Source organism: Lissotriton helveticus, chromosome 8 (assembly GCF_964261635.1).
Source record: "Lissotriton helveticus chromosome 8, aLisHel1.1, whole genome shotgun sequence".
NCBI lineage: Eukaryota > Metazoa > Chordata > Amphibia > Caudata > Salamandridae > Lissotriton > Lissotriton helveticus.
Genome location: NC_136069.1, coordinates 1,388,409,675 through 1,388,428,453, shown reverse-complemented (window position 1 = coordinate 1,388,428,453; position 18,779 = coordinate 1,388,409,675). Strand labels below are relative to the sequence as shown.

The window sequence follows — 18,779 nt, the reverse complement described above, 5'->3', positions numbered from 1 at the left end:
ATTGTGTTACCTGTTAGTATTCTATGTTTTTATGGGGAATTTCACAGTGCTTAGGCGAAGGGAACATTATTCTTGGGAGCCCCCTCCGTGGTTGCTGATGATTATAAGAACTGCCTAAACTTGGTTCCACTTCATGCCTCGTTCTTTAACCACCATGCACTTCCTGTCACTTTGCCACTCTTGCAGATTCTTTCCCTCACTTTCTCCTTGTTTCCATTTTTTACTGTGTTTTATCCTACTCTTCTTTCTTCTTTCTCACTTTGCTGACTTTCTTTTTTTGCTCTGGGTCCAAGTCTGATAATTAAAAAAGAGTGCAGTGCCCAAAACCTGCAACCACCTGCAGAAATTAAGTACTGGATTTCATGAGACACAGGTCGCTTAGTATGTACCCTAATCGCAGCTCTATAAGTGTGTCTGCATGAGTCCAAGGTTCGTAATTTTTCCAAGTAAAATATTTCATCATTAAAATAATTTGTGTTGAAAAAATGAATGCACAAAGCTTGGAAACAGTGAAATCATATTTCCCATTTGAAAGCCTCCTCGGTGCACCAACGCACATATTTAGTTTCAATCTTTATTCTCCTGTACACGAGAATTGGTTTGACACAATTTCGTTTTCTGTCTGTATGCTCTTTTTTTCCCTTATAAGAACAAGGCTCTTTTTCTCAGTTTGTCACAGCTGGTTACCAATCAATCGCAATTCACGGTACAGTGATGATAGCACGGTCTATCCATAGGCCGTATCTGATTGGGTTGCATTTTTCAGCAGTGTTTCATATCAGAAAAAAACGTGTCTGCATGGAAGGGACTGTCAGCACACCATTGTACAGCTGCCATGAATCAAAAGCAGTAACAATAAAGGCATTCACACGAATCACTGCCTGCCACATTTCACAATCAAAATCACCTAATTTATGTTACCTTTTCCTCGCAAGCAATTCGTTTTTTTTTCATGAACTCTAGTTCTAATTAATGACCGACTGCTGGGAAGAGGTGGGTATATCTGCTTTAAATAAAGAACTCGTTTGTCTTTTCTTTAGAAAATAAGGTATCACAATGACAAAGCATGTAGAAACATTGAAGGTAGCAATTTTAAATATGATTAAAAAATATTTGGCCAAAGAGGGATACCAGTCGTTTTGCTACCACCTGATTGCGGAGCCTCATCGGTACACGATTTTATGCATAAACCATTATTGTTTATTTGCAGCCCTAGGTAGACACCAGAAGGGAAAGGTTAATTACAGTGACTTGCACTGCCTAAAATACCAAGCATTTGAAAGTAGATGCATGTTTGGAAATTAAATTGTTCACGATATGAACAGTGTCATTTTGACACATCTTGGAGAAAAAGTTAATTTTGCCACAACAAGCATGTCTTGCATGTCTAATATGAGCTTGTATTATGAGGCAACCACAATGAAAAAGTGTAAACAAATGAAGTTGTAATTTTGGAATATATTCTATGTCACTTTAACTACCTGTCCTTGTGTCCGTTTCATGCCATTACACGAGGCATGATTTCTCTAAAACCCCTAAACTAATTGGTTGTAGCTTACATCAAAAGAAAGGTCGGATTATGAATATATTTCCTAGCAAGAGAAACAATGCAATTAGTTGTATGTCATGAGTATCTTAATAAAACAATTTTTGCATAATCGTTATAGGGATCACGCCCCTTGTGATTTTGCTTGTAAAACTCACTGCTTAAAATACCTAATGATAATACTGGAAATTGAGAAAATGTCAGCCTGATCATGTGGGTTAGGGATATAATTTTGAATTTGGATCTAATGATGGCATAAATACAGAAAATATGGAGCACCATTCTCGGTATATACACCAAGTGCACATCTGGCAGGTTCATGGGTGAGGTGCTGCTACAGTCAAGATTTTTTCCCTTTGGATTCTGGGACTTGTAGTCCTGTTTTCTAATGGAATAAAGAAGACTACAAGTTCCAGAATTTAAAGAAAAAACCTGGACTGGAGCAGAACATCACGCTTGGACCTGGGAAACTTGACAGGGCTGCATTAAATTATGAAGCAAACAATTGATATTGAATGTTACAGAACAGTGAAATATCATGAATTTGAGGAGATGTAGATCAATATCGCTCCAGCATCACCTATAGTCTATAACCTAATGTAATTTCAGACACATCCAAGGAAATACAAATACATCTTTTTAACTACATTACATAAAGGTAGAAAAGACAAAACAAAGTGAAATTGAATACTTAAATGTATCTCACCAACTCTTAATCCTACGTTATGATATTAGGATTTTTCTAGATGTGCTTATTCCCTCCCAAGAGTTTGGTTAGTACATGGGATGCAAACTATCACACAACGATGATTGCTTAGAATAATCTACATCTAAACTTCATGATAAAAGTAGGCCTTGCAAAAATCTTTAATCTATGGATGTTTCCTCAATCCAAGATTTTATTTCTTCAGCTCTGAAAGCTGTTGGAACTTGAATAAATAATCTATCCTAAATTACAGTAGGAATGCAGCTTCCTCATTTTGCCCACCTATACCCAGGCTTAAACTTCTATTTCTCGTTGCAGTTTGGCTCGGTAAACTCGCTTCAATACATTTTGATCATTTTTGCAAATTACTTTCTGCATCATCATCAGAATCCTAAAGTGTATTAACACAAACACCAATAATTGTGTAGCGGAAGTATTCACAAAATGTGATGATTACCTCAGTTTATAGATTGGTCTGAAGACTTCTATCTTCATCTGCTAATGTTTAGCAGTACAGATGCAATATACCCTGTGCATAAGGCATAGTTACCCTCTGTTCAGGGATGTTCTACTCTGAGGATTCTGGTCTGGTCCGATGTTAACTTAACGCTTGTGTCAGTTGAGAATTCTCATACTCAAATTTTTGATTCTGCATACAGAGCTCATAGATGAACCAGAATTACAGGTTCTTCACTAAAGATGATGTCTGGAGTTTTGAGCCCATGATATACTGCCAATGGATGGGTGGCACGTCTGGAATGCATGAACAAAAGCTATAATTCTTGTCTTTTGGTCAACATGCTATTCTCATCTTTAAGGCATTAAAGAATGCGCCTTCCTTCTGAATTTTCAAACTACTCCACAAAAAATGTTGCATTCTGATTTTTTACCATTGTGTATTGCTTTTTCTTTTCTTATCTATAACAGGAGCTTATAGTGGCCTATTTTATGTTGCTGACATGTCCAAGAAAACCAATAGACTGTCCTCTTTCTACGTTGTTTTGGACTTACTGTCATACTTCCACTATTGTGCTTATATTTTGAAACTAAAACTTGGCCTTAGAGTTTACTGAATTTCGAGGTACTAAATTGTCCTTCTAAATTAATTGGGCGTAGGCGACTGCTAAAATCTGTATAGTTGGTACTTCATCTTACTAAAATATTTATTTGTGATGTTAGTAATCACTGACACTAAACTATCTGTCCAATTCCTAGTAGTGAATGTTGAGCATACATAATGGGATATTTCCTCTGTTGGATACAGGATACTATAGTAGCTTGAGGTATGAAAACATGCTTGCATAAATTATGGTGTTCTAGAATATTGATATGAAATTAAGTTACGAAATATTTAACCACTAGCATAGTGAGTATTTCATCTGATAATCATCCATTATTGCCCAAACCATAAGATATTGCTGTTATCTAAGATTAACCCTCAGGGCCTTCAGAGGCCTATCGCCCTCACCGCAAACTCAAAAGATTTGTCTTTGGAGGCCAAACCTCTCGTAACGAAAACAGTTAGTGTAGCTCACCCTTGTGGCCGGGGTATAGTACTGTAGGTTCAATTTTCTATGGTGCTGATGGACATTCAACTAGATTTAATAATGTAAAATGTTTTTCTGCAGTTTAGTTGTGTTACATATAATAAAGAAAAGACCTCCTTCGTTCATCATTGTTTAGTTCAAAGCAGAATATGGGTGCTTAGGGTCTTATGATGATTTTGGGGCCTGACCCTTATTCGTGTTTACATTATTCACCTAAAGAATATATTGTGTTCCATCAACACTTTGTTGAATATTTGGATTATGGTTACAAATGTGGCATTCATAACCACTATACTCACGGGTAAATTCTAAGGATATTCTTGGCCATTGGTTCTTGTACTGGTCTCTTTGACTTATTCTTGTAAACGTACATAGGAAGAGCCGCTGAGAGATCTCACCAGACTCACACAAGTACTCCTTCCCAAAGCCTCCTTTTTAGCCAGGATCTGTCTGGTTTAAGAAAATGTGTGGGAACCTCTCATAAGCTGTACAGACTTCTGATCATCAACTAAAACGTGTCCTAATTCGCTTATGGTTTTACTTACCTACTTTTTGCACCATCTAGCGTAAACTGAACTCCCTTCCTGTCTGTCCTCCTGATTGAGTCCAGTTACCTAATTGACATCATCATTCAACCACAAGAGGAAGTGAAGTAGAAGCATTCAACTGGTCATTGCTCCTCTTTGCATGTTTGTATCAGCTCAGATGCTGTAATTAAATGAATTATATATTATGTTACATTATAGTCTATTGTATTGTATTATATTATATTGTATCTTGAAGGTTGAAGGGCAACAAGAGAACAACAACCAGCCAGGACTCTGTTAATGGCATGAACAGAGAAAAACTTTAAAATGTGTGCTTTAAGACTGTCATTTTGAACCAAAACAAATTTGGAAGACTGTTATTATAAATGTATCTCCACTATCAATTGCACCTTTCACTATGGTTTAAAATGTACCATGCACTAAATGGAAAAGTAAATAAAACAACTGTTCAATTAACACATGCATTCATCATCTGAATAAATGTACCAGGATTTATGCAGGGACAGACATTCATTGGAATTAGTTTTTATCTTGTAAAAAAACATAAAAGGAAAAGAGCATTTTAGTTAAATTAAAATACACTCATCTGTGCATTGGTTTTTAATTTACATTTACCGATGTATTTGCCCTCCCATTTTGAACTGAAGTGTTCGAAAACCTTAATTTCTGATTACCAATTAGTATTTGTTACTTGTTACTCGCAAAAAAATGAATTTAGATTTCTTAGTAGATGTATCTCCATCATGTTATATCACTGTGTTGTAATTATATGTTTGATCAAACCTCCACACAAGTACCTATTTGGTTATTTAATGGTGGAAATGCCAAGATGAACACGGCAAAATCCACAAATAGGCACTTTGTGGGTATTTACAAAGATTTTGCATGCACACTCTCACCCTGGATAGGTCTGAGATTGATGCTGGTCAAATGTAGGAATTACTGGGAGGTGGGTAAAAGTGTGATCCCCGCAACTAAAATATCCACTCTGTTTAGGGACACAAAATAGCGAATTCCACTGTGCATTCTTTTTTATACCTCCATGGGTGTATGCCTGTGACATTTATGTTTGATCAATTAGACGTGCAAGCACTTGTGGAGCGATAGCCAGCCCAGCTTCCTAAAACAAATCATTAAATTATTTGAGAATTTTTAAATAGTCATATACGTATTCCACACACAGGCATGAGCCTTACATGAGTAAATAACCTCAAGTAGGTAGTTGAAAAAACATGTGAATATAGCATGAACCAAATTCTGAGAGAAAATGATTTTCCAAATTGATGGGTTTAGACTGAGTTTTTAGGCACTGAAAATCAATGTCTTGTTCTCAGACTTTTTTTTTTAAACAAATGTTTTATTGTTTTTCAATATGTAGTGGTACAGACATTTCCAAACTATATATGCAACAATAAGTCTTATTCTACTGATGTTAATCAATTCCCTTTTTCTATTGGCTGTTCCTTGTGTTGACTGATCACTTTCATAGCTGAATATGTACACACCCAACACAAACTGGCAACTTGCCCTTGTACGATTTACTTTTTGTAATGAGATTTGTTCCATTTGTAATCGTAAAACATTGCGCTACTACATTTGCATTATTGTTTCACACTGTGCAGTAATTTTTACTATGTTGTTGGGTTTTTATTTGCATTTCATTCATAAGGCATTTTTTTTTAATTAAAGCATTTAACAAATGTAGCCACCATAGCACTTCAAGACAAGAAAGTGAATTCCATATAAGGCTTTATATGAATGGCTTTACTTGTTCAGGTGCATGTTTAACCTTTATTGAGATTTATTTACTTATAAGAAGTAGTTGGATGAATAATCTGCTTCTGCATCAGCTTTTAACGTATTCAGAGATCTAATGAAGGTACACAAGCATAGAATTCGGGGTAGGTATATTCTGCAGTGATCTAAAATTAATAGACGAGGCATGACTTGAAAAAGAATAGATACACATTCCTTGACATATTCGGAACCAGCATCTGTCAATTGGCAATTTTTTGAATAATATGGTATTCTAGAGTCCAATCCAGGATGGAGTTTATTCTGGAAAATATAGATCATAAGGTTGCCTATGTGGTTCCTTGTTACCATTATTAAGCACTGATCAGCTCTACAGTGATGAGGCCCTCAACAAAACACAAAGTGAAAAATGTAGTCCATTTATAAATTAAACAGTGAGGTGCAATACAATATCAAATAATAAATAAAGACAAGGAAAAACATCTGAACATTTTGTTATTGAGAAATAGCATACTAATGGCATTTTAGAAACCTTAAACCTTGAAATGTCAGTGAAATGCCAGATATTCTGAGACAAGCCTAATCTCTAGTAGAAAAGATTTCCCAACCATGCAGCAGCTACAGAGAATGCATACTTGACACACCAAAACGTAGAACTCTCTAAATATTGAACTATTTTAGTGCTTTTCTCTCAAGAGCCACCCGAGAGCTATAACGTGCCAGCAAAGTAGACAGACTAACCAAGAGTAAGATTCCTGACGGGTGTGTAGCTAAGTTTGCCCTCAATCAAAATTCTCATGAGCAAAAAGAGAGAATTTTCATTTCTACAGAGGATTCTGATTAAGTTGGCTGTTATCAGCTCAATGGAAATTCATGTTCTCGAAAGTGCAGCTGCATAGTAAGTTGGAGATGATTTGAGTGTGCATTTTGAGGCGGCCTGATTGTGCATACCTTATTCTTTATTATCTCATGCATTGTGAGATAACGAACAACAAGATGGAGGTAGACAGTCCCTTTCAAACATTGGTAAATGAGTGATATTCCAGGTTACAATGTTTGAATAATAACTTTCTGCATCTTAACATGCTTTATTGTTAGTAAGGGTTAAGTAGAATTACTGTAGAACAGTGATAATGAAAGTAGGAATACAATGGATTATATTAAGTGGTTCTCTCAGATAGTTGGGGTGACCATTGATGATCAAGAAGGTCCGCTTGGTTATTGAATACATATTTCCTTATCTGTACAAGTAAAATGATAACCACCTTTTAAATGGGAATCATGTGGTCATTAATGTATTTAAAAACGTGGTTGTTTTGGTTACGCCAGTAGTTGCTTGAGGTCAGTAACACATAGTTACCTCCTTTTCGGAGTTGTGTGACATGTTTCTTGCATTATGAAAATGCAGGAATGCATTGGATTCAAATTTTGGTACAGCTGAATTCCTTTTTCGAAAAGGTCCTTGAAAGATAAATATGAATTAGTTATTTATACGTAAAGTATGTCATGTGATTGCACAAACGTCTTTGTCTGCATTGACAGAGAAATGTTAGTGTGAAATACATCATGTACAAGAACATAGTGCAGGCAGTTTTTAGCAATGGGGAACTTATGAAGAAAAACATATATTTTTAAAAATATGCGAAATATTCACTGAAATCTGGTTTAAAACAATAATTCATTGGGAGTATTGCATTTCAAAGGAATAGATTAGGGTTGTCCTTTTAAAGGTGTGCTTATAATAAGCATGCTTTTCCTTCAGAGATGATGGATCTGATCTGTCTGGTATAGTGGGGTTCTGCCTGGCTGCCTTATTTTGTCATTGTGCCATACTTTAAAGAGCAAAGTGATATTATTAATGATGCCTTAATACTAAGTGAACATAGTAATACTAATTTTACGGCTGTAAAGTTTTTAAGTAATGCAAAGAGCAATAAAAATGTCATCAAGATGAATGTCTAATGGCATTAGTTAATGCAAGCTAATACATGAGCTGTGGAAGATGTGTTCTGGATGGATCCTGAGTGTGACCCCTGAGCTGCACATTTTCGACATTGAAATTTTCCAGCGTATCCTGACTTTCATTTCTTTCTTGTTCTGATGTATAGGTACGATATCAAGGATGATTACACCTTAAGAATCAAAAAGGCTACTAGTGCGGATGAGGGCACCTACTCGTGTATGGCTGAGAATCGGGTTGGAAAAGTTGAAGCCTCCGCTTCCCTTACAGTTCGGGGTGAGTGCAAAAGCTGTATGAAATAACTTACGCCTTCTTTTGTTTGCATGCAGCTGGATGAGCCCACCATGAGAACACATGTATAATGATATCGTTTGCCAGAACTGCAGGCACATGCCTGTTGGTCACCCATTCAAGCATGTGAAGTTTTTTCTGCATTGCACATTCTTGATTGCTAGATCTCCATTTAATAATTTTACTTTGTTCTATATATTGTGATTCAAGATCCATTGACAATTGTGACATAAATGTATTCAGTGACTTGACATGAAGATAGAACATTCAAACACATACTTCTTATATTACATGGGAATACAGTAATAGGATTATAGATATTTGGAGAGACTCTTCACTTGTGAGGTATTCCAATCAGAAATCAGTAGTCTGTTGGTAAATGTGCTAAATAGCTTCATTATGCAGACCCGAAAGGGTCGTTTACATATACCTTCCCTTGACTGAGATGATATAGAGTATTCTTCAGAAGCATTTGCAGTAATGCTATTTGACACACAATGAGATGAGAAGCAATTTGACCCAAATTAGAAAGTATTGCCTTAGGTCTGCCATACATAGGGGTCATCACTATGCAACTGATAGTCATAGGAAAGAAGATAGATGTACTCTATAGGTGAGTCCCTACCCATACTCCTCTACATGAGACACATCCAATAGAAAGAATTCAAAAAAACTCCATCACAGGAAACTTTTGGGTTGAAATCTCACTGTTGATAGCCAGCCCTACCAAAGAGAGCCCTACCAAAGATAGCATCCTAATAATTTTTTCCTATGCTTTTGAAATCTACTGCGTCATTGAGAGCTGAGTGCAAATGAGAGATGCGAACCTCTGGATGGCTATATGCTCTCACGCACTCTTTAAAAACAAAATCCAGAACACATGAAGAATATAAAATGTGCAGAGGGGAAAAACCCATTATATTGCTAATGCAGTTGTCTTCTAAGGGGTGAGAATGATTTAAGCTACCATAGCGATTAAAAAGCCCCATCAATGTATTCTTGTGAATTCCACGATACATGATCACAGCCCTTTAACCGCATGCGCTGCGGCGATTTTCGCGCTACGCGGCTTTTTTCAAAAAGCCGCGTTACATGACGAGCTAAGCTCGTCATCAGCATGCGGGCGGCGCAATTGATGACGAGCTCAGCTCGTCATCAGCGCCGAAGGGGTTAAGTAGAAGGGCCAGTATTGGGAGATGACATCAAATGCCAGTAGTGGCTTCCAGTAAAGGATTGTAAAATCTATACAATTAACATTTAAACAGATACTATTTATCTTTTCACTTCTGTGCAATGTTCCCAAATTTAAGAAAGTTTTTGGAATTACCATAGAACAGTCTAAAAATTTCTCTGGGTAGATACGGCTATTTCTTTCTACAATAATTTGTTTTTATTATTATTATGGTAAAAAATAATGTACATTCCTGAGGACATTTCAAGATCAGTGAAAATATATAATCCACTTTAAAAAAGATGCAAAGCAGCAACATTTGAGGGTCTATGATCCCATGTTCTACCTATGGTGGAAATACTGTACTGCAGTAGCAGCAGTAAGGCAAAATGTTCAGAGCTGACCTTGAGCCAGTGGTTAACGTTGGAGGTCACCAGCACTTATTTTTGGGGACTGGCACTTACTTTTCCTCATCAGACATTTATAAGAGCAGGAGAATAGGCATATCACCCAAACAGGAAACAATGAGAAAGACAGAAAATCCCATCACTAAGGGAGAAAGCAGGAACCTACAAGAGTGAGCTAAAATAACAGACTGCGTTTGGTAGTAGATTAAAGAGGCCTGAGGTAGATTCAAGGCCACGCTGCATTGGTATGAAGTGGGCAGCATTTAAGTGCAACAGCCACGGGCTTTTGAACGGAGTATCTGGGTCTTGTTCTTTCACAAATTAAGCACTGATTAAACGTTAACTTTATTTGAAAAGGGGCAAAACATAATTTGTCTATAAAAGAACAACATATTTCTTACATCGAAGCAGTGTTTAATAAATATGAGTAGGACCTATTGCGTACTCTGTAATGGCAATTCTGTAATTTGGAAGGGATAGTGCCAGCACTTCTCAGCACTGCTTCATTGCTTTTAATTGGAGAGTGCCAGCACTTCTCAGCACTGCTCCAAAGCGTTTAATGGGAGAGTGCCAGCACTTCTTAGCACTGCTCCCAAGCTTTTAATGGGAGAGTGCCAGCACTTCTCCCCACTGCTCCCGAGCTTTCAGTGGGAGAGTACTGGTTTGTCTCAGCACTCCTCTAAAGCTTTAAATGGATGAGTGCCAGAACTTCTCAGCACTGCTCCAAAGCTTTAAATGGGAGAGTGCAAGCACTTCTCAGCACTGCTTCATTGCTGTTAATGGGAGAGTACCAGCACTTCTCAACACTGCTCCAAAGTTTTTAATGGGAGAGTGCCAGCACTTCTCAGCACTGCTCCAAAGTTTTTAATGGGAGAATGCCAGCACTTCTCAGCGCTGCTCCAAAGCTTTTAATGGGAGAGTGCCAGCACTTCTCATTACTGCTCCAAAGTTTTAGTGGGAGAGTACCAGCGTTTTTCAGCCACAGACAGGTACTCTCTGACCAGGAGTACCTGCACTTCTATAGTTTCATTTCAAATACTGTATAAATATAAACCTTGTTGTAAAAACACCAGGACCCCAAAGTTCCAATAGAAAAGAGGCCAAAGATTTTAAATGTAGATGATGGGGTAGACTTGGCACTAGCCAGTAATCTTTGACCTACAGCAGTGCACCGCGCTGATCGGTTGAAACGAGGCGCAGCACTTCTCAGCACTGCTTCATTGCTTTTAATGGAAGAGTGCCAGCACTTCTCAGCACTGCTCCAAAGTTTTTAATGGGATAGTGTCAGTAAAGTAAAGTAAAGTAAAGTCCACATTTGTAAAGCGCACAATCACCCGTAAGGGTCTCTAGGCGCTGGGGGCCGTCGGGAAGATTAAGCGAGCTATTGCCCAGAGTCACATGGTGCTGGGCTACCCTGCCGCCGGAGCCGGGGATCGAACCGTGGTCCCCAGATTCCAGCGTCAGTCGCCCTGGCCGCGGCGCCACACCTCTCCCCAGCACTTCTCAGAACTGTTCCAAAGTTTAAGTGGGAGAGTACCAGCGTTTTTCAGCCACAGACAGGTACTCTCTGACCAGGAGTACCTGCACTTCTTTAGTTTCATTTCAAATACTGTATAAATATAAACCTTGTCGTAAAAACACCAGGATCCCAAAGTTCCAATAGAAAAGAGGCCAAAGATTTTAAGTGTAGATGATGGGGTAGACTTGGCACTAGCCAGTAATCTTTGACCTACAGCAGTGCACCGCGCTGATCGGTTAAAACAAGGCGCAGATGCGATGGGTGGGTCTGAAAAGGTTACAGAGAAATACATTTCAGGAAATAGAATAGGATTTTAAATGGTGTTCTCTCTTATCCACATAGTATAGCAACACCCTGCCCCCAAGCTTTCAGTGGGAGAGTACCGGCCTGTTTTGGGCACTCCTTTAAAGCTTTAAATGGGTGAGTGCCAGCACTTCTCAGCACTGCTCCAAAGCTTTAAATGGGAGAGTGCCAGAACTTCTAAGCAATGCTTCATTGCTTTTAATGGGAGAGTGCCAGCACTTCTCATTATTGCTCCAAAATTTAAGTGGGAGAGTACCAGCGTTTTTCAGCCACTGACCGGTACCTGCACTTCTATAGTTTCATTTGGAATACTGGATACATATAAAACGTGTTGTAGAAATACCAGGACCCCAAAGTTCCAATAGAAAAGAGGCTAAAGATTTTAAATGTAGATGATGTGGTAGACTTGGCACTAGCCAGTAATCTTTGACCTACAGCAGTGCACCGCGCTGATCGGTTGAAACGAGGCGCAGATGCGATGGGTGGGCGTGAAAAGGTTACAGAGAAATACATTTCAGGAAATAGAATAGGATTTTAAATGGTGTTCTCGCTTATCCACATAGTATAGCAACACCCTGCCCCCAAGCTTTCAGTGGGAGAATACCGGCCTGTTTTGGGCACTCCTCTAAAGCTTTAAATGGGTGAGTGCCAGCACTTCTCAGCACTGCTCCAGAACTTTAAATGGGAGAGTGCCAGCACTTCTCAGCACTGCTTCATTGCTTTTAATGGGAGAGTGCCTGCACTTCTCAGCACTGCTCCAAAGTTTTTATTGGGAGAGTGCCAGCACTTCTCAGCACTGCTCCACATCTTTTAATGGGAGAGTGCCAGCACTCCTCATTACTGCTCCAAAATTTAAGTGGGAGGGTACCAGCGTTTTTCAGCCACAGACCGGTACCTGCACTTCTATAGTTTCATTTCGAAAACTGTATAAATATAAAACTTGTTGTAAACACACCAGGACCCCAAACTTCCAATAGAAAAGAGGCCAAAGATTTTAAATGTCGATGATGGGGTAGACTTGGCACTAGCCAGTAATCTTTGACCTACAGCAGTGCACCGCGCTGATCGGTTGAAACGAGGCGCAGATGCGATGGGTGGGCGTGAAAAGGTTACAGAGAAATACATTTCAGGAAATAGAATAGGATTTTAAATGGTGTTCTCTCTTATCCACAAAGTGAAGCAACACCCTGCCATGCTGGATCCCAATACTATTTCACAGTTTAGTGGTGCATGATGAAGGCTTTCAGCAGAGCTGCGAAAGGTTAATAAAATTTTTTTTAGCATAATTCCAACTCCTTTTCTTCCACACACATTAAATCAAATGTTCAGAGTCGGTGTGGATTGTTTTATTGGAACAAGGGTCATGTGACCCCGGGAGGCCCACATCCATTTCCATCCGTTTAATGCGTGGTCACAGTTCTGTTTCATTTTCTGAATTCATAGCAAAACAAAATTCCATTTTGGGGTTTCACAAGGGCAAGGTGGTGGAGGTGTTTGTCTAAAGCAAATACAGCAAAGGCTGTGTTCAGTCAGGCACAACAGAGACGCTCACGTTATTTCCACCTAATAGGAATGTTACGCTCCCTGCAACTTAAAGGATTATTTTTTATGGCAGCTGTACACAAGAAATTGACAGCTTAGGGTTAGAAAACGCCCAAACCTAATGTTTTGTCCCATACATAAATATCTTCACCGAGATATATAAAGAGACCTAACAGATTTTGGAGAAGAACATTATTTTTTTCCACTCTTTAATTTTAATTAAAATATAGTGAAAGTATCTATGGTCACAATGCTGACCAACTGCAACCGGTCTTATATTAAATTAAAAAAAAACTGTGCATTCACTACAATCATGGTATAGTGCATAATTTTATGTGTTTGGATTTATAGAGAATAAGAATAGCTTGAAAACACCTACTACTGGAGATAGTGGAGGATAAATTGAAGCACTGAGGATTGGTTAGAGTGGGTAAATAATTATTGTCTAGCATATAGTTCTTCATTGATGAAGGATAATGTACTTATTAAAGACATATGTTTTCAGCTCCTTCATTAACTGGCGCAGCGAATGAGTGAGCTCTTTGCTTTTGCGCACATTTTGATTTTCATCCTGGTGATGTTGTGGCTTTGTGTTGCAGTGTCCACAGGAAATGGCACATTTCTTGGTCAGGTCAGGAGTAATGTTGGTTGTCCCTGTCTTATTTGTGATGGAGCAGTATTTTACATACAGTTTCCATACAGTTCTAGGAATATCTAGTGAAGTTTCCTCATGTTTGACATAAGGAAATGCTCAACTCAGAACTCCAATGGGTTGGACAGCAGCAAGAAGAGCTATCTTAATTACAGTCAGTGTTGAGGATGCACTTTGGAGAGCCAGTCCTAGGTCTTTGCTTACTTGAAGCTGGACGACCCAATAGAATGAATCCGTTTCTTACCGGGAAGCTTCGTCCTCAGTTATTCCATCTGAAATGAGCCCAGGGTCTGAGTCAACGACTTCCAATTCCCACTTACCCTAACTGGAATTTACAAAGAACCTGTCCTATGACCTAGATCCATACACCAAGCATTGCCTTGTTTGATGGTAGACTGCTGTCCCTGGCATGGGTTTAGCATGTAGAGCGGTAGTTGCAGCATAACAGCTTTTGTTAATTAGTAGTTGTGGCCTGACCTTTTTTGTAAACGTGACACTCAAGCAGGGGGCTACTGGCCCACTCGTGCAAAGTTCTGCTTCTATGCACTAACCATATATTAGCCCTAATATCCAAAGTGTATATTACACATGGGTGTATGTGGCTTGTGTGGCACATGCATTGTGTGTATGAGTGAATCAGCATAATGGAGGCCAGCAGATTGTATTTTGGAAGCCCCTGGCCTGTTGCTGTGCTCAACAGGGGAGGTTGTTTTCCAGACAGTCAAATGGTATTGCTGACATTCTTAAGGTTTGAGGTAGGAGACCTAGACACTGAACTGATCAAATGTGAAACAGGGCTCATTTAGAAAATACAGAAAGGTCATTTTCCTGAGAAGGGCTGCTGATTACTCTTCCTGGGCACAGCTGTTTGGTAGATGGGGCAGTTAGGGTGAAGAGTCAGAATGCAGTCTTTTTTTTGTTAATGGTGAGAAATGTCTTTTAGGTAAGGCCTCTCTAGCAAGGTGACAGAAGCTCACGCCACTTTTTTGCCTCTTTTGTGGGTACACTAGACTAGAGACTAACCTATTGAGAGGAACATAATTCTACACAGAGGCTGTGTCTGCAGAACAGACTGTAGAGGGCACTTGAAAGAAAGAAGGACCACCCCAAAGCTGATCTGCAACTGCAGACAGAGGATCCACATCTCTGTCTCCTTTCAATGTATAAATGTGGGAGCCACAGATCCACTTTTTGTTCCAATTCCAAGCTCTGTTTGACCAAAGATAGGAGTATTCCAGAGAATACTCAGAGGACTGCTGTGCAATCAAAGCTGTGTCTGCCTGACAGCCAGCTTCCCAAAGTTGCTGGGACATCACCTGGAATCTTTCCTGGGAGGAAGGAGATTTGGCTGTGGCTGTTTATTCCTACAAAATCTGCATGTCCCGATAATTATATTGCTTTTTTCCTGTTCGATTTCAGGAGGTCTGAGTGCTGATTGATTTGCTCACCATCCCCTATTTCTGTACAATGGTGATAGTTGTAAACACATTGCTGGTTTTGATTGCTTGTCCTAGGTTTAACACCTATACATTAGGAGCTAATATCTTACAAGGGAAGAACACCATAGTGACTGAAAGTTCTGTGTAACTATCATTACCTGAATCTTCACTCAAACAAAATCTCCAGGTTCCTCTTCACATTACATTTGCCCCCATTTCTAGGCAGACGGGGCATTGTTATCTAATGCACATGCCACAGCAGTGTTGTCTTCATAGGGTGTTTTATGTTGTTTCTCTTCTTTGACAGCTTTGATGGTGACATCCTAATTTATTTTGTGGCATAAAACCTTACTTTTTTCTCATCAGCTTCTAGGTCTGCTCTATCATGACACCTTAAAGGTGTATGAGTGGGGGAGAAGCTACTTACCCAAGGGAGAATTATGTATATATTTTAAATATATGGACTCATGGTGACAGCAGAATCGGTTATAATATATAGGCATAGCTAATAATCAAGCTCTAACCTATGATGAATGCCCTACAACAATCCTCACAAGCTTCTTCCTGAGTGAGCTTATATTGCAAATTTACAGAAAAGCCAATAAGCGCCTCCCTGAGAATACAAAGTGTGGGCCAGAGAGTCATGAGTTGGTTTCTTAGATGATAAAGTGTTCAAGCATCAGTGATGGGAGGCTTGTGAAACATTTGTGCCATGAAGAGAGGGTGGCAACGCCACGTACAAAAAGAGGAGACTTTAGTAGCTGTATCAGTGTGGCACGGGCAGGAAAGGATTGAGAAATCAGAGCAAAGAGGTGTAGACAACTTGGCCACAAAAGGAGCAGGGAAGTCCTATGGATGACAAAGATACAAAGCTGTTTTCTTAGAGGCAAACAGAAAATGGATGCACTGGTTTGAAGCAGCACAGACAAACAAAGTGTCTTATGTGAAGTTTTTTTTTTGGTTGAGAGATGATTAAATCAATTTTCCAAAGAGCCTATGGTGGAAGAGTGGGCTATCTCGAGTGTGGAGCTTATATTGTAACCAAACTTATAGCAATTTAGTATTGAGTGGGAATGTATTAAAAAATAATCATAATTTTCTGAGCTGGCATATCTTGCTTAAACTTACCATTTTACAGAAGGTAGCAGGTTGCTAAGTACGTAGCACATGCCCTTTCTCTTAAGTTAGAGTTTGTGAATATGTTTTCCAAGGGTGTATCAACTGCTCCAAAACCCAAAAAGCACTGCTAGGGGTAACCACACCATATGGAAGAGGATGTGGCTTAAAGGCCACAGCTGCCGACTTTGAAACTGGGGAACCAGGTATCACTCTTTGGGACAGCTCAACATCCTGTTATTCTAGGCAAATCATGTAATCTCCCCTTGCCTAACAAAAACTAGTGCTCATGTAAAGCGCTCCAATACCTTCAGGTCGAGTTTGCACTATATAAAATTGAGAAAAAAAACTCTCACCATGAACCTTCCCACCTTGCAGGTATTGTGTCTTGACACATATGTGTCAACCCGCATCCCCACGCATAGCTTGTGTACAGTTGCAGTAGATTGTCAAGTGTGGGATTCTTTCTGTGTAGGTGTCTTTGCCTCCAGTGTAGGAGTGAGTGGCTGGATGGATAAGCACCAGTCATGCAGATTTAGAGAGTTGCCTTCTAAAACTCTGCTTCGCTGAACCCTGCTAAGATGGAAAGAGACCGATCGATTTTCCTCCGCTTTCTCTGTGCCACAAATCTGGAGTGTGCCAGGCGCAGGGCTGATGCCCGCGTGCAATAGTGCTGATAAAATTTAAGTGGGACTCTCCATCGAGTTCTGACTGACGGTCTCGATTCAATTTCTCTTCAAATCCGATAACAATGTGTTCTTTTTATTGACCCGACATCCCCGAGTCCGGGCCTTGGTTCAACGTGTTTAACAGGTTTTAAAAATAATTTTACTCTACTCGTAAACTCTGCCTCAGTACTTCATGACATCGCATTAACCTATCTAAATGGTCTCTCTGATGCCTATCTGCTCGGTGCCTTCTTCGTACATTGAAAGACTACTTACTGACTTACAGGCAAGATTTAAATGATGTTTTCTGAAGTGTTTTTGGGTCTGGCTGGATTGCCATCAGAGTGTTTAGAATGTTTTGGAATTGTCCATATTTCAATGCAACATAACACATCACTTTGACAAATGTCTTCTTTTTATTTCTTTTTTATGTTTTCTTCGCGCCATTGTTATTGTCTCCAGCTCGCCCTGTTGGTAAGTAGTCACCCTTCTCTCCATTTAGCATGGCTTTATGCAGAGCTTCCTTCTCCGTGCACATGCAGCCTAAGCAGCTCTAAGCAAAGCAATTCATTAGCGCAGCAGCCACTAACCCCGCCTTAACCCCGCCCACAAGGCCTGCAATGGAACGAAATTGATTTCCGAACTTTTCCCTGCTTTACGGCAATTAATTGCAAAGACAACTGCTGGAATACTAACTCTTCTGTTAATGATGTATACGGTGAGAAAGAGGGAAAGAGAGAGAAATGGAGAGTGTGGATGTGAGTAAACGAGAGAGCGAACGGTTACAAGTTAAATAAAATTGTGCGTGCAGCAAAACATAAAAGACAATGACCTGGAACACCTTGATGTTCTGTATTCTTTAAAAGGAAATGACCTCCAGTAAGCAGTGCTGGGTTTCTTCGGCTCGGATCAGAAATGTATTCAGTCTGCGGTGCCTGCAATGATCTGTGAAATGAAAATACCGGTTTCATATATTTCCTAAGTGTAGGATAACTCTGACTGAAGAAATAATGGAAACCCAGGCGGACTATTTTGCTCGGAATGTGTATTTTGCTTATTATTGGACATGACGGAATGTAAAAAAATAAATGTAAATACAGTGCTGGTATGTAGTATTTTAAGGATAAGGCTTTTATCTTATGCATTAGATCAACCACTGAAATAACAGCAAACCTGTGTAAGTGGATTTAATTCAAATTACATATTACTTTTTGAAATGAAAAATATGATTCCTGCATTTCATAAAATGGATTGTCCCATTAGAAGACTAGTGTAGGGACAAATTTGCACACATATAATATCCAGCCATTCCTAGACTGTGACCCTCCTTATGAGCTCCCCAGATTTTGGTACAGGGATAACAAAAGGGTAGAATTCCTGATTCCAGGTGGAAACCGTGCACGGAAACCCTTTCACTATGTGTTTTATTACCAGAATGTGGAATAACAATCAAATCCCAGAGATACGTGGTTCTTTTGAATGTGTTTTTTAATCATTCAGGGGGGAAAAAACTGACACATTCTACCAGCTCAGAGCATGTGTAAAGTGTCAGCTGAAGGACCATTGGGAGTTGCTGGTCAGCATGGGCAGGTTTCAACCTGTCTTGGTG

The 18,779-nt window shown here is 39.3% G+C and overlaps 1 protein-coding gene across 1 annotated transcript in view; it reads left to right on the top strand.

The window, feature by feature from the left end:
* The window catches only part of ROBO2 (roundabout guidance receptor 2), an 803,551-nt gene that overhangs the window by 543,620 nt on the left and 241,152 nt on the right, over positions 1 to 18,779 (top strand). The window contains exon 6 of the mRNA XM_078658968.1: positions 8,211 to 8,338. Coding sequence (XP_078515094.1) covers positions 8,211 to 8,338 — 128 coding nt within the window. The remainder of the gene's footprint in view (positions 1 to 8,210; positions 8,339 to 18,779) is intronic.